The sequence below is a fragment of the Coloeus monedula genome (genome assembly GCF_965178545.1).
Source record: "Coloeus monedula genome assembly, chromosome: 12".
In the NCBI taxonomy this organism is placed as follows: domain Eukaryota; kingdom Metazoa; phylum Chordata; class Aves; order Passeriformes; family Corvidae; genus Coloeus; species Coloeus monedula.
Genome location: NC_138792.1, coordinates 18,537,409 through 18,553,819, shown reverse-complemented (window position 1 = coordinate 18,553,819; position 16,411 = coordinate 18,537,409). Strand labels below are relative to the sequence as shown.

Sequence of the window (16,411 nt, the reverse complement as noted above, 5' to 3'; positions counted from 1 at the left end):
GCTCCGCGGGGCTCCAGCACCGTCTGCGGGGACGTGTGAGGCTGGAGCTCCTGCGGGAGCGCTGCGAGCCTTCCCTCCTGGCACGAGAGCAAATATTGGTGCAGGAGGGCAGGTCCTGCGTCAGCCCCAGGCCGGACACCGCCGGCGGAGGGAAGGGACTGTCCCGGGGCAGAGCGGGAGGAAGGCCCGGGCCGGGAGCGCTGCCAGCACCGCCCGCACCTGCGTCACCGCACGGGCTCCGGCTCCACACCTGATCCACCGAGGCTCGGCACAAAGACGCTTTTATTCACCCAGAAACAAGGACACACATAAGTCCCGTCAGGCGGGGCAAGGAGGGGGTCGCTCACCCGGCACCCCCCGGCCTTCGAAACGGCTCCACACAGCTCCAGAGGTGCACAAACCCAGCCAGGCACCGGCCTCACCGTGTGCCCCAAACCCAGCCAGGCACCGGCCTCACCGTGTGCCCCAAACCCGGCTCCTGGGTGTACCTAAGGAAGGGCAAATCACACAGAGTCACTGATTCTGCCGAGTGAGAAAGGACCCACAGGGATCACGGAGTCCAGCACAGCACCATCCCTCCGAATCCCCCCCTGAGCCTGAGGGCGCTGTCCAAACACTCCTGGAACTCAGATCATCCCATTCCAGCGCCTGATGTGAACTGGAAAGGTGGGATGGAGGCAAAGCTTGGCCTCTCCCTGCTGTGCAGGTCGAGAAAGCTCCAGGGGCCACCTAGTGCCCGCGACCACCGATATCACCGGCAGCACCCTGAATGCCTGGATTCAAAAAGGTGCTCTTGGGGTTCATCAGGCTGGAAATGAGCGTTGGGATGACCAGCTGGCCTGCACATCACTGCAAGGCAGTGTTGAGTCCACACGCTGCTGAAGTGCATAAAAATCACAGTTAAATTCTAAGACATCTATAAAAATTACCATTAAAAAGGTACTTCTACAAAACGCATTTCCAAAGGGCAGGGGAAAAAGAATTGTTCTCTACCACTCTGGTATTTTATATCATGTATTTTATAACTTGTATTTTATATTATGTATTTTATAACATGTATTATCACATATGACCTAAACATGATGATATAAAATATTTAACAGCTATGATATAATATCAATATAATATCGATATAATATCAACACAGGGACAGCCAAAGGGGGTTTAAGAAAGGTCAAGCAGCTCTGAAGGGAGTGGAATTCCTTCCCTCCAATGCCATCTGATGGATGTACATAAAGGGGGGCTCCAGCATCTCTGCAAAACAAGTTTAATTTTGTTCTCTGTAACCAATGAGGCCAAGAAAAAAAAAAAGTCCTTTTGTCCCTGGGGTTTGGAGGATGAGTGTTGTGTTAAAAAGGAGATATTCATTCCCACTGGAGAGGAAATGCCACTGGAATCAGCGCAATAAAGTGAAATGTCAAGTAAGTCAGCAGATTAATGAGGGGAAAAGTCAAAATAGAATGACAGAATCCCAGAATCATTAATGTTGGAAAAGGCCTCCCAGACCATCAAATCCAACCTGTGCCTGATCCCCACCTTGTCCCCAGGCCAGAGCACTGAGTGCCACCTCCAGCCCTTCCTTGGACACCTCCAGGGATGGGCACTCCAAACCTGCCTGGGCAGCCCCTGCCAAGGCCTGACTGCCCTTTCCATGGAGAAATTCCTCCTGAGTTTATTCCATGTATTTGTCAGCACCTCCCTCCAGCTGAGCCCGGAGCCCCCCTGGCAGCTCTACACAAACCCATCCACCCCCAAAAATCCCTGTTTAAACAATGTTATCTCTGCTATTTAACTAGAGGGCACAAACAGAGGTGGAAAAGGAGTAATTCCTTGTTTTCCATGAAATATCCCTTAGACAACAGGTACAACCTTCTCCTCAAGCCAAGCTACCTCCTGAACCCACCCCATGTCCCACAATGGCTGAGGGACCGCACCCAGGAGCCTCCTCCTCCTCCCCTGCTATTTCATGGTATTTTTAGCCATTTCACTGCACTTTCAGGCATTTTTCCCTTCTTTTCCCAGGAAATCATTAGCTGCTCCTATCCTTTTTTCCCAGAAAAATGGTACTTTGGAGCCAGATCGAATGGTGATTGGGGTGAGGGCCTTCATCCCATCCTGCTTGAGATCTTCAGCTTCTCTGCCCACTTCATAAATAAAGTTTCTATATCCAGTTTCTAAACCTTTCCATTAAAATATAAAATCATCCAGTTGAACTAAAAAACAATTTTCTTTTTACATTAAAACCTCCATTTTACCTACTTTTAAAAAATGTTTTGATGTCTCAGCTACTCAGTAAGCAACGCAAAACCAAAGTAAGAGTTTCTCTTTTTATTTTTTTTTTTTTTTATTAAGACAATCCCACAGCTGGAAAATGAAACATCCTAGATTACATCAGTGACTTCAAAAAAACTCTAGAAAAAAATCTTTACAAATTTACATTTGTACAATACAAAAAACTAACAGCTCATTGCATATAAATATTACATTTGGTCTGCCAACACGTGGCATCAAAATCCCTGAAGTATTCATTAAAGGGACCTGAGATAGCAGATGTGAAGATATGGGCATAAATATCACCTGAAAAAAAATTAATATAGAAAGTAGACATAATTCTAAATAGTTTTGTGCATTTTTGGAGTATTTTAAACCCAGAACACGACTTGGAGAGCCTAAATCACGTGAATTTTGCTCCAACATCAAGTGGTATTTCTACATGAAATCTGCTCTAATGACTCATGGAGGAATGAAGAGCCTGAATTAATATTTCTACAGAAAAATAATCCTCAGACGTTGAGTTCTGAACACACCCAAGCAGCCACCACTCTGAGGAGGAATTTTAGGAAGAGAAATGGCAGATTTGGATTTTACCTGCAAATACTCCGGCAGGATTTCACCCCCCACCCCCCCAAATGGCTCCTCACAGACCCAAAACCCAGGAAGATCCACACTGCTTGCCAATGAAAACCCCCAAACCGAGGAACTGCTCCTAACTGCCCACTGGTGGAATTAGCTCCCAACTATTTACACATTTGCCAGCTCTCCAGTGTGGCTGCAGTTACTACCAGGAGTAGTAATTCCAAGTGCTTGGTTTGCCTTGGAAGTCTCACAGACTCGGATCAGGTACCCACATCCACGCACAGAAATGTATTTCAGCACCATTTTTAGAACACTAGAGTTAAGGCTGTGACAGCAATTCCCACTGGAAATCGAAATTTTTCAGGGATTCGTAGCACAGTTGTGTGAGTTCGCTGTGGGCCAAACAGGACGTAGTAAAAATGTACAAGCTTCCAACAGGTCTTTGCATTTCTAAGACTAAAAAAAGACAAGTTTTTAGGCTAAATTTTGCAGGCTGTTACTTACTGTACATAAAGGAGTTTTTTTACCATGTGTAAACCTCGGATATACTAAAGAGTTGAAAAGTCTCTGTCGCTCATGCGCAGGGATTTGCTATAATACACATTGTAAGAACACAACAACAGCTCCCTACCTACTAAATATAGAGTTAGCCTTGGAGGGTTAACTGCTCCTTCAGGAAAACATCAGCATTTTATAAAACTCTGCAGGATGGTTTTTAAATAAGATAAAATTAAGACATGTAAACACACAAAGACATTTTTAACCCATGAGATCCATGACGGGACGCTCCAGATCAGGACACGACATCCTTAAACCTACAGCTGTTCACTTTTCCCTGGTGTTCACCACTCAAAGATGGAATTAATCAAGTTCTTATCAAAAATTTGTGATTCAAACTGATTTTCTCATGTTAATATTCTGTGATTTGGAGCACAGGAACATTCCCGAGATACCCAGGAGCAGCTTTTCCAAATGCTTGGCAAGGGTCATCTTGCTTTTGGGAGTCAAGAGAACCTCCAAGTATTTTAATTTTTTAAATTAATTAAAAACTCTATGCCACACCCCCAGTGCCAGCTCTTTTCCATGCTCTCTGAACTACTCAGTTCTTCTGCTACCCCACAGGAGGAGCAGCTGATGGACATTAAGGAAAACATTCCAGGAAAATGACACTACGCAAACAGGATGCAGAATTTGAAGCAGCCAAAAATCCTCCATGAATTATTTCTCCACAATTCTTTATAGTTTTTTTGTCTGCAGGGTGGGGGTGGTTGGGATTAGGGGGTGGCCTCTGCTTGGCTGATGGAGAAAGGAGTGATGGAAAGGAGGAGGAGGAATAAAACTGCCCAAATCCATCCAAGTTCAAGCACCAACACAAAGGTTTGGATTTAACCTTACAGCCTGGCAGGCCAGCTGAAATAAAATTCATCATGAGATCTGAAGTTTCCAAGAGAATAAATAAATAGCCTATAAAAGGAAACTACAGGAGAAAGGTGGGGCATGGCAAAGAGAAAAATAAAAAGTGATGGAGAAAATAAAAAGCAGGTGAAGTTTGGGCTGAATCACAGAATCACTAAGGTCTGAAAAGCCTCCATGATCATAAAGTCCAACCTTCAACCAAATCCCACCATGGCCACTGAACCACCAAGGGCTACATGTTCTCAGTTCTTGGATGGTGACTCTGCCACCTCTCTGGGCAGCCTCTCCCAATGCCTGACCACTCTTTCCATGGAAAAATTTTCCCTAGTATCCAAGTATCCACCAGCACATCACTACTGCCAAATAAGCCTTGTCATCCATGCCCTGGTCTGGAGAGAGAGGGGAGCAATACAGGGACAGTGGTTTGGGGCTGGGAGAAGCTGAGAGCAAAGACACAAGATTTCAGCCCTGTCCCTGTGGAGGATGGGGTGTGTGGGCATGAGGCCTTTTCCAAGGCGTCCCCCAGTGCCCCGAAGTGCCCCAGCAGCTCGGGATCGGGATCCTGCCAGCAGGACATCTCGAAGGAACAGAGGCACCAATGCCCAAGTATCTACAGGAACAGAAGAGCCCCTGGCCTGCCTGCTCACCCCCAGGAATCCCACTCAAAATCAGACCTTAAATCCCATTCCTTAGGCAGAGTCTGGAGTTTTTTGTTGTGAGTGCAAGGAAAGACAGCACATTCCTGATGCTGCAGCCTGCCCGGAGCTCGGCAGGGTCTGGAGCAGGGAGACTTTTGGATGGTTTAACTCACTTTAAATCCTGCTTCTGCTGCACCTGGTGGGCTCATCCTAAGTTTACCACACTCATAAGTGGCCCCTGATAGGATTTGGGATTCGAGAGCATCCAAGTTCCTACAAAAGTGTCATTATTCCACAGAACTATGAGAAATCAACTGCTCAACTCAGAGAAAGAATCCAGACACAAGCAAAAAGAACATCTCTAAACCCAAGTTATTTGTCATGCTTATAAAAGGTTCTCATGCACAAAAAAAAAGCTTTTTTTTTTTTCAATTTTTACACTAAATTCTGCTGTCCCAGCACCCCCTGCTCTAGCTCATAGTCATGGGACACAGTAATACTTACGCCACAGCAAAGTGATGCTTCACTGGTATCTTCACAGTACAGAGAAAAGATACAGTTAAGAACATATTTAATCTTACTCTAATTGCTGTTAAAATACACCAACTTATAAAATGATTTCTCTGGAATCCCTGTGGTTTCTCTCTCCCCGACCCCTACACAAAATAAATAAGGAATAAGTGGATTTTCGGCCAGTCAGAAATAGAGGGAAAAGCATTTCTTTTGCATTTCAAGCTTTTCAGGCTTTAGGACAGAACCCATAGTGTTTACATTAGCTCACAGGACTGATCTAAGGGATATGACTCCAACTATGGACTGATGCATACATGCTATTCCTGGTTACCATATGTAAAAAGACCAATCAGTCAAACAAATAATACGTCTCTTATAAATATAAATGTGTGTATATATATACAGATATATGAGAGAGATGATAGGACAGGTTTTTATACTTTAAAGCCCGACACAGAACTAGGAGAGCCTCTGCACTTGGTTCCCCCGCCCCCCCATCAAAAACCAAATCAAGTCTAGCAATGGATTACGGCAGATTCCAAACATTCCTTACAAAATTAAAAGTGTGGGTTTTGTACTGTACCATAAACTCATATTAATGAGCAATTTAGGATATACTCTCCTCCATCACAAAACTAAACCTCTGCTTTTTTTATTTTCAAGTCATTTTTGCATCTAACTAGGATTTTTTTGGAAAGCAAGATAAAATAGCTAGTGCTTAATATAGAAAGTCAAAAATCAAATTCCTTCTGCATCTGAGAAAGTACATGGGTCACTCTTTGCTGCCTGAGGTTTTCCAGAATTATTGACCAAGCTGTGCACAGAAGAACTTCAGAATATTGGATGAAAGCTTAAAAAAAACCTAAAAACCTTGAGAAACTCCACTGGAACTTTGTAGTTTCTTTTGACTTGTTCTCTCTGTGACCTGACTCTGCACTGTCAGACAACGGGAGAAAATCAGAATCCCACATATATTCCAGCCAGAGCCCAGGAAGGAAGGAAGAGGCCGCTCACCTCCAGCTCAGCCCACGCCAATGCCGAGGTCACCGAGGAGCATGAGCAGGGATCTCCTCACCAACTGCACTACCACTGCCAGAGGATTTCAAGTCAGCATTTCCCAGGACAACAAGAGCACAGTGCAACAGGAATTCTCTTCTGGAAGCTTGAGACACAAGAGTCAGTCTGGAGAGCAACAGCTCCCTCGGCACCTCCAAGGGGCTGAAGGGCCCAAACCACATTTCCACGGAGCACGGGGCAGTGGGAGCCAGCCAGCCCCTCTGCACAACCAAATCCCCACCTGCCCCAAACATCTGCTGCTGAGAACTCTCAGAACCACTGCATTTGATTTCATGGTGGCAATACAAGGAAAATACAGCTACTCACAACTTCCACCCCTCTACGCTCCTTCTCGCCTCTTCTTCACCACGCTCTGAATAACAGCATCTATTTTCTTTTCAGTTTCCAGTAGTTGTAAATAAGAGGTAGCTGAGCTACAATTAAAAATCATGCTTTGAAGAGGAGGAACCTTTCAAATGTTGAAGTCACCCCTTTAGCTGCACAATCTCAATTAATACTATAAAAATATGAGAGGACAAAAAGAAAATAGATGCAAGTAACTTTTGCATTTGGCACCTTTTGTCTAGATATTCATACTTCTCAAGTATTCTCTTTTTAATAAAGTTAATGCACACATAGGACACACCACATCAAAGGTTTGCTACATATTTACAAGGCACCAACCCTTTGTCACTTTTTTACACAAATAAAGAACCGATAGAAAGCACATCAGGACCCCCAAAACTGTAGTATGGACATACTTCAGTTCAGCACAATTCCATCAACGTTTGGCCTGGGAAGATTAAAATAATCCAGATCCTTCTTACGATATAGAAACTGTAAACATTTTATAGCTGCCTTTAGGATTGGTGTATTGTGCAAAAGTTATAATTATTACTGTGTCTAAGGATTTATGGCAGAAACCACATAAAAACTCTGTAAGAAGGTGCTATTTCTATAATACAAAAACAAAACGAGGGAGGGAAGTCATAAGCGTGACTCGAAAATGTCATGTTCTTACTGAGAAGCTGGAAGCCTCTGTCATGTGATGAACTCGTAGTGTGTGGGGAAGAATTTCTGTAATTTAAGGCCTAATGACTAAGGCTTGTTTTGACCAATGAAGTGTGGAGATCTGAAGCTTTAAAACAAACACAAACTGACAGGATGGAAAAGCACCACTGTGAAACGTGAGTGGAGTCCCCGCACAACTTGCTTGGTAGAATTTCTGGTAAAATCCCTGCAGTAGAAGGCCATTGAAGTTCTTTTAAAATTGTTCCAAAGTTTTCCATCTGTCAATAATTCCATCCCATGAGATGGCTGACCCTGGCTTTTTCTGTCATTTTCCGCACCCTGCCTGACCTGGAAGTACCAAGGTTCAAAGGATCCTCGGTGTGCACAAAATTGTCATTGTCGGAGTCGTCGTTGTACAGGACAGTTCTCCTGCCCTCGTTCCTGGTTTTGATCCGAGGGGGGCGGCTGAATCTCCCTCCGAACACGCTCTCCCCAAACTGTCCCCCAAAGAGGTTTTCAAACTCATCGTCAGCGAGCCGGGCGCGTTTCGCTCTGGTGGCTCCTCGCGAGGCCCCTCGGCCTCCTCGGCCTCTCCTTCCTCCCCGGCCGCCGCCCCTTCCTCTGCCGCAGCCTCTTCCACCTCTGCCCCCTCTTCCCCCTCTGCTCCACCTGCCCCACCTGCCCCACCTGCCCCTCCTCCCTGTCCCTCGGCCCTGCCAATTCCGTTTGCCCCCGGTGAGTTTCCGTTTGATTTTCCGTTTGGGTTTTTTGGATTGCACAACTTTGCTGTAGTCGTGGTCGCCATCGATGTAATCCTGGTCTGTCCTGGAGGTTGATTCCGAGTCGGAATCAGAGCCACTTCTGCTTTCAGAGCTGGAGCTGGATCCCGATTCCCCACTTTCTGATGAAGACAAACCAGACTTTTCCTTTACTTCTCTCTTCTTCTTTTCCTCTTCCTCCGCCTCCTCCAAGTGCTCGTCCTCTTCTGAGGCGCTCAGCAGCTTCCTCTTCACTCCTGCCCGGGGTTCTCTGCCATCCCCGTTGGTGAGTGGCCCATCAGGAGAGTGATCTAAGCAAACACAGAATAAACCCATCAGCATCACACCAGAGCCAAACAGGACACAGAAAGCGGGGTTTGCCTCAGTTGCCTTTGGGATTCTCCTCAGCTGCCTCTGAGGTGTGCTCAGGGCTGATCCAGCTTGGAGGTACTCCCCCTTTACATGCTGTGGACACAAGCAGGTGCTCTAAGGGGAAATTTTATCTAGTAAACAGTTTTTCTCTGGAAACAATGACTGCAAACTCTTCTGAGTAAGAGTTCAGTGAAGATCGAGGCAATAACAGAAGCCCGGAGTGACCTGGTGGGACACAAACATCTAAAACTCAGATGAATCCTACCTGAGGTGCCAAGGCAGGAGAAACTCTAAAATCCATTTCAAACCTATATATACACAAAAATAACATTCTGCAAGCAGCATTTATTCCCTATCAAATGCACGTTCTCCAAAGGCTTAGTCCAGAGAATATTAATGGAAAGCCTAACTCAACAGAGTAAATGACCCAAGAAAGCTCACTGGGATTGCTGAACACCTTAAGTGAAAATTAAATTATCTTGCTGGCTTGGGACCCAAAATCCTCCATATTTTCGGGGTTATGAATCTGACAAGATTAAATATCTTCTTTAAAATAGGACAGGAAAAGCTCACCTACAGCATCCAGTACTGCTACAGCAAAGGAGTGTGGACTTGGGAAAGGCTGCAGCGTTCAGGAAATGCCCACTCAGTGCTCACCTTGGTGGAAACTCTGAGTAACTTGTCCCAGAGATTACCACACCTGCAGTGTTTCCCTTCTAATCACACCTACTTTGTCTTGTGTGTGAGAAAAATATTTAAATGGTTTTGTAAACTTTTTTTCATCTTTGGTTTAAGGCGAAGGTTTTGGGGTGGGGATTCTCTTGGTTTGTTTGCTTTTTGTAACTCCTGATAGAACTGTAGGAGCTTAAGAGCAATTAAGTTTTCCATCTGGAGAGATTTTAAAGGACTTCACTAAACTGCACATGGAATCATCTGCATTCCACACCTCAGACAAGACACCACAGAACTGTAAGGTGTAAATTAAATTCAATTTTTGGGTATGGTTTGGGGATACATATAATGCTACACTCAGGCAATAATTCCATAAACATCAGACAGAAGCAAAATCTTTCATCTCTAGTGAAACCAGTCAGTCAAAGAACAGACTGTTATTCTCACCTTGTTTCACTGGTGTAGATTTGCTCCTGACTGGTCTGCTTTTCCCTGGATCTATAGCATTTCCACTCCGGCTCTGTGCATTTGAGCCTGATGAAGATGGTTGACCCTCCAGCTCTTCACCAGTGGCTGAACCCAGAGGTTCTTCTGCTGTATCTGAAACTGCAGACAGGACACCACAAGGGGACAGGCTGATTTATTGCTCTATTTACAGGGCTGTGTCTGGGGAGGTTTTGTACCCCCTGAATTAACAGCCCAAGTCAGGGTAATCTCACCAAGCTGCTCTGCAGCCATGGAAAGACAAATTCCTCCTGAATGTAGTCCCAAGTAGGATTAATTTATCCATAACTGCTGTAGGAAAGAAGCCCATACACAGAAGTCTGGGCTTTTGTCACTGGACTGATTCTTAACATGGCCAGACCCAGTTCCCAATTCCCTGATCCTTACCCAGAACTTTCCAACAGCCAAACTCAGCTAAAACAACCTACAAACACCACATTTCCAGGACCTTGCTCCTTCAACAGGTGGGTGTCTCATGAGGATCAGACTCAACCTGCACAGACAAGTTGCTGTAAGAGAAAGGCTGGATTTCTCCTCACCATGAGATGAGACTGAAGAGTTAGTCCTGGTCAGGGGCAGTGAGGTATTTTGGTTGGGTTTAGGTTGAATCTTCATTTGCTTCTGTTTCCCTTTTGGGCTGCAAACACAGAATACCCCGAAGAGATAAATCTGTTAGCACCAAAGACTCAAATACAAAACTGATTTCTCCTGCAAAGTGCCTTGATTTTTGCATCACACAAATGATCTCTTTTTCCCATGTGTGATAACACTAAGAACAGTTACACCATGCTGCTGTTTGCTACAGGTACAGGAGTTTGCAGGGACAAGATTTTATCTCCCTTTTTAAAACCAACAGTCAGTTTACTTAAATAATGTATCAGACGAACATAGGGAAGTGTTACACAACTTCTTTCAACAGTTAAAAGGTAAAGAGACAGCTGATCTTTCATTTCCTCCAGAGGGAACACTTGTAACCACATCATCTTTCACTTACCAGAATTACAAACTACAAACTGAGCATGATTTTATCTCCCAAAAGAGCAACTTCATGTGGAAATGAGCAACACTGTTGCTGGTTATTCCCAAAAGCACATCTCCCACTGTCTTCTGGAATGGCACTGCCAGCCAGGCTCACCATCCCTGTTTTACCTGGATGCTCTGCTGGTTGAAGGGGAACTGCTGCTGCTCCTCAGCCGCTTTCGGTACCGAGGCCTTTTCCTCTTCTGACATTGCACTGCTGACTTGTACTCAGAGATGATGTTTTTCATGTGATTCTCAAATAAGGCAGAGAGTCGAAGGGTCATGCTGTAAATCTGCAGTGAGGAAAAATGATCAGGCTTATTGGAGTTGAGTAACTTGAAGAGCAACCAAAAAACCATCACAAAGATGTCCAGACTTTGTAGCACAAAGAAAAAATTCACGGTGATGTTCCACTATGAGGTTCCTTACAGATTATTTCCTTGCATGGGCTATGTGTATTCTTGCAACAGAAAGTCTTTTCATAAAAGGATTTAATAACAGTACAAAATATTTCCAGAGTTGAAGGAAAATGGCTATCTGGATTACTGGAATACTTTGTCAATCCCCATAAAGCATGGAAGCAGGCCTTAAGATAACTTGAATACCAAGGGAAAAACAACTGGATTTCATGCCTCCTCACCTTTGTTTTTGCACTAAATCCCTGGTGAACTGTCCTTACACCACCCCTACAGAGCTGTACAGAGAAGCAACCCAAAATGTCCTCGTTCCGAATTTCTGTAAACCAGATGCCAAAATCTTTAAACCACTTTCCTATCCTCTTTCTAGGCCTTGCCTCTGTGTAGCCTCATCCACAATATGTGTAGTTATCAAGTTATATTCCTTGTTTCCAGGGACAGATTATTGAAAAAAGTAAAAGCAACTGGTGCCCAGTTTTCTGTTACAAACATTGCAAAGAACAGCTACAACAGTGACCATCATCCCATATGAAAATGGATGTTACAAGTGATCTGGGACAGCAGAACAAAGCAAGTTTATAACCACAGAGTTGGTGTACCCTGGTTATTTTTATTACACCAAGCAGCGCTTTGCTCTTCAGACCTCATTTCATGTGTTTTATTCATGTAGGGCCAAGGTCTTTCTAAAAAAAAGGCTTTAAAATTTATTACTTACACGAGACTTTTTATTAGGAGTGTAAGCTTTAGAGTTGCAGAATATTAAGCGAATATCTTTGTAGAATTCCAAAGGACTGGTGTAGTTTCCTGCTTCCAAGGTTTCTTTCACAGTGCTGAAGTCCATGGGAGTGTCTACAATATCTCGATAATCCTGTGAGAACACACAAGAAAAAAATCAAAGCTCTCAAATCCTGCAGCACTAAAATCACCTCAGTGTTCATCCAGTGGCTCAAGTCATTATTTTACTTTGAGAGTTGTTGCAATAATTCCCTGAAAACATCAGCTCATAAAGGGAGAGGACAAAGCCATGCCCAGCATTGATGCCCTGCCAAAGGAGGAACAATTCTGGATGTGGAAGCTGCACTTACAGGGTAAGAGAAGAGATCAACAGGCTGCCTGAAAGGCTCTGAGTCCTCTCGTTCATAAATCAGGTTTAAGAGCTGCTGGCACTGCTCCTTCCAAGCATCAGCACTGGCTTTCATGGGCTGCCTCTTCACTCTTCGTCTCACCTGCAGGGAAACAGGTATTGCAAATTTTATTAGAATTCACATTGTTCACTTGAAGCTCCTATTAATTTCCCAGTGCTCTGATTCAAAGCATTCCCCAATTAAAAACAGAAATCCAGGAAGATGAAAGCAGAGCTGATGGCACAGCAATGTGCAAATTAGACAAATTTGCCTTTTTTGTCATATATAACACTCAGACACATGAGAAGCTGCCATATTTCAGCTCCAGCCTTGCTACTTTGATTAGCTGCATTGAAACCTGACTGCTGGAGATATTTTTTTAAAATAAGGTTTTTAAAAAAATGACCAAAGCAGAAAGTTGACTCACTCGTCTTTTCCCAGAGGAAGTGCCTGGAGCGTCTGAATCCACATCTACTTCTGCCACCTAAAGGCAAAGGGAATGATCACACACAGGCAGGTCTGGATGCACCCTCAGCCACGGAAAAAAGGGTTAAAACCCAGCCAACAACAACCACAGGGCACTTGGCAACAGGAACTAAAGCACATTTCAAACTGCACTGAAGGGGAGAAGGTGTAAGGAGAGAGAAACAGCTCAAGGCAGTGATATATAACCTGGATTCTACCTGACATTTCATTCCAGGGATCAACTGATGGGAAATGACACAGAATTACATAAGGAAACAGCTCTGCTGCCTGGCTGACAATGGAGAGCTGTTGTCCTTCCGACTGAGTAACAGCTCCACTTCCCAGTTCCCCTCATTACTCATCCTTCCAACAAAACATCATGTGCTGAGAGAAGACTAAAGACAGGCAGTTCCGAGAAGCATTTTTACTTCAGGGAGCTTATTGTCCCAGGTGAGCCTAAACAGCCTCATCTCCAAAACTCCATGCAATTAAATAAAGACTCGACAAAAAGCAAAATTTCTTTCATGTGCTGAATTTTAAAGGGAAAGGAAATGATCTTACCTCCTCTTCCTCATCAGTACTGCTCAGGTCTTCTGCTTTCACCTTGTTGTAGATTTCTAATATATCAGTACAGCTCTGATCTCTGCAGGACAGTGACAAAAACCAAGGTACACAATGAAGGATCTCAGGAATTGGAGCTGTGGGGTCTGTGAGGTCCAAACTCACCCAATGAAGCGGAGCAGGACGTCTGTCACAATTTTGGCTGCTTTGACTATGGGGCTGTCTGGCTCATTGAAAGTCCTGGCATTGTGTTCAATGTATCTTACCTCCCACATCAGGGCAGAGATTCTCCTGAAAAATACACAAAATGAAAGGAGTGGCATGGAGAGGAAGGTGTATGTTATTTTTCTTCCACATTCAGTAGGATTCTTTGGTTAAAAAAAAGGAATTAGGAATTCAGATCATGGAGAAACAGGTGGTCCTCAGAGGGGAAAAGAAGAGCAGGACATTATTTATTCCCAAATTAACTGGAAAAAATGAGATTTCCAGTTTTCCAGCATTATTCTGGCAACTGCAACACAAGCAAAGCCCCTGTTCAAAGGCAGGAGGGATGGAAACAAAGCAAACATGCTCTGCCTCCAACACAGAGCAAGGCTCAGGGTGTTAAACCAACACTCCAGATCCAGCTATGGCAGCTTTTGCCTTAACAACGTGGCCAGAAGAATTCATTGCTCAGGAAGACTCACTTTGCCCAAGGCCAATCTGATGTTATGCAGTTTACACAGCATTCAGCTCCACACTGTCCTCCATGAGGCTGTAATAAATATCAGCTACAAACCCAAACTCACCTATAAAACCGGTTTTCAAGCCTCCTCCTGATCGTGGTGAGGTCAGTTGGATAAGCAACGACAGTGCAATACATGGGATAGGCACTAAGGTCCACTGGAACAGCAAAGGGATTAGAAATGTCTGCAAGACAAAAGACCACAGTAATTTAGATGCCTCCAAGGGATGTTATACCAATATTCCTTTTAATGGTTTCTGGGGTTTCTAAGAATTTAGCAAAAGCAACACATATCTACAGCTGAGAATGCCATTACCCACAGGGCAGGGTTCTTCCTCTTGTGTCATCTATTCCTACTCTCGAAAAAGCACTTTTGGTTTAAGTATCACATCTGAGATTTGTGCGCCAGCAGCCAAATCTGACTGAAAGGAACGTGGCATATGCACTTACAACAGGAATACTACAACAGGCAACATAAAGTAAGAACACAGACATGTCCTGGGTGTGAACAGAGGCAGAATTTAAATTACAGTGTGCTCTTAAATGGCTTCAAACCAGTTACAATGAATTTGGAGGTGAGGGTATTTAGTGAGGATTCATTTGTTGGTTTTGAGGGGTTTAGTTCAATGTTTTGTTCTTTAACACTTAGATATGTGTTAAAGCCCCATTGGAAGAAATCAGGTGAAGCCCCAGAAAAAAAGGAAATATAGCTTGGAAACTGAAATATGAAATTTAAAAGGCTCTTTTCAGTAATTTAGTTGAGCATACTTCAAATACTCCCCACCAAATTCCAGCACTCCATCCCATCTACTCTTCAATCCTGTGCCACCACCCTGATATTCTTAATCCTTTCCCCTTTTCTCTCCAGACATACCAAGGGAAAGAAGCTGCTCAATCCCTCGGATTACTCGTTCACATTCTTCATCTCTGGAATGGGCCCCCCATTCTCCTTCCTGGGGTTTGTAGAGAAGAGCTGTCAGCTCCTCTGGGGTCACAGGAACTCCAGCACCGACCTCCTCCGGATACGCAGCTGGAGAGGAACAATTCCAGAGAGTAAATCCAGGGCCCCAAAGCTGTTTGCTTTGTACAGGGACAGGAATCCCACACACACTTACTTCCTTCTGGGATCGGTTCCATGTCCCATGGACTCATCCTCTCTCTTTCATTGTTGTCCCAGCTATTAAAAAAATACATGCAAATACACATGTTAGAGCTGAATATAAAGATACACCTTTTCTTTACCAGATTTGACCCAAAAGGTCACTCCTGTTAGGAATAAGCCATTCCAACTCCCTATTATTCTCTTGTATCTCCTATAGAGTCACTGCACTATTGTTTACACCAGAAGTGTTGCTTTAGGAATAAATTCAAAAATTAAATAAGTAAGTATTAAAATTAAGTAAATATTCTAAATATTCTAAAATAAATAAAAAGTAAGTAACAAATAAAAAGTACAATAAGTGAATATTAAATTAAATAAGTAAATAAAGTGTCTGGGTATGTATTTAAATGGAAAAAGGGATTCTAGTTCTTGAGGTTCTTGATCCTATTTTTCAAGTTCTCTGAGTTGTGTAGGAGCCCCAGGACATGGAAATACTCACTGGACACTGTAGCACTGGAAGGAACTATCAGGATATTCTGCCTGGAAAGGCTGCTGACTCTCCACAGTCCCAAACCACCAGGCATCATCAATTATACTGCGAAATCTATCCCCTGGAAGGGCAGACATTGCATTCAGCAAAAGAACAACATCAAAAATTGCTAAATATTTCCTTTTAGAGAATCAACTCCATCTTTTGTGAATGCCCTAATTCCATCCTTACATTTTGCACTACAGGAGTTGAGCCCTTCCCCTCAGGGCAGGACTTGCACATCTCTGGGAATTACTCACAGCTGCCTCATGCCTCAGATCCCAACAGATCAGGAGATTCTCCCGCTATCACAGCCCTTGCAACAGTTTCTCTCATTTCTCTTTTTGTTTTTTGCTACAGGAATTGCAGCAAACATCAAATTAAGGTTTCCAATAATCTTTACAATATCACGTGTGTATAGTCCTTACTGTCACGTAATAAAGACACTGTATCCCATTAAACAGCTGCAGAACTGGTGCAAAACACATGGAAATGGGGAAAAAATACTCACCTATTTGCCAGTTCCTCTCTTTGGCTTCATTATAAAACTGATGCAGCACAAGGAAATCAATAACATCTGGCATATCGTGGTACCTTCAGGAAATAAGACCAAAAAAATTATTATTACCCAGAAATACAGTTCTAGATGAACTACACAGTCCTCAGATTCCAAG

General features: G+C 43.8%; 1 protein-coding gene across 1 annotated transcript in view; it reads right to left on the bottom strand.

Annotated features, from left to right (window-relative positions):
* Window positions 1-2,313: 2,313 nt before the first annotated feature.
* The window catches only part of BRWD3 (bromodomain and WD repeat domain containing 3), a 50,103-nt gene continuing 36,005 nt past the window's right edge, over window positions 2,314-16,411 (bottom strand). The window contains exons 27-40 of the mRNA XM_082289393.1: window positions 16,249-16,331; window positions 15,708-15,819; window positions 15,222-15,283; window positions 14,981-15,136; window positions 14,171-14,291; window positions 13,548-13,673; window positions 13,383-13,464; window positions 12,784-12,840; window positions 12,318-12,458; window positions 11,948-12,100; window positions 10,946-11,109; window positions 10,336-10,433; window positions 9,740-9,898; window positions 2,314-8,559 (exon numbers count right to left, since the gene is read on the bottom strand). Of these exons, the coding sequence (XP_082145519.1) occupies window positions 7,772-8,559; window positions 9,740-9,898; window positions 10,336-10,433; window positions 10,946-11,109; window positions 11,948-12,100; window positions 12,318-12,458; window positions 12,784-12,840; window positions 13,383-13,464; window positions 13,548-13,673; window positions 14,171-14,291; window positions 14,981-15,136; window positions 15,222-15,283; window positions 15,708-15,819; window positions 16,249-16,331 (2,302 nt within the window). The 3' untranslated portion in view covers window positions 2,314-7,771. The remainder of the gene's footprint in view (window positions 8,560-9,739; window positions 9,899-10,335; window positions 10,434-10,945; window positions 11,110-11,947; window positions 12,101-12,317; window positions 12,459-12,783; window positions 12,841-13,382; window positions 13,465-13,547; window positions 13,674-14,170; window positions 14,292-14,980; window positions 15,137-15,221; window positions 15,284-15,707; window positions 15,820-16,248; window positions 16,332-16,411) is intronic.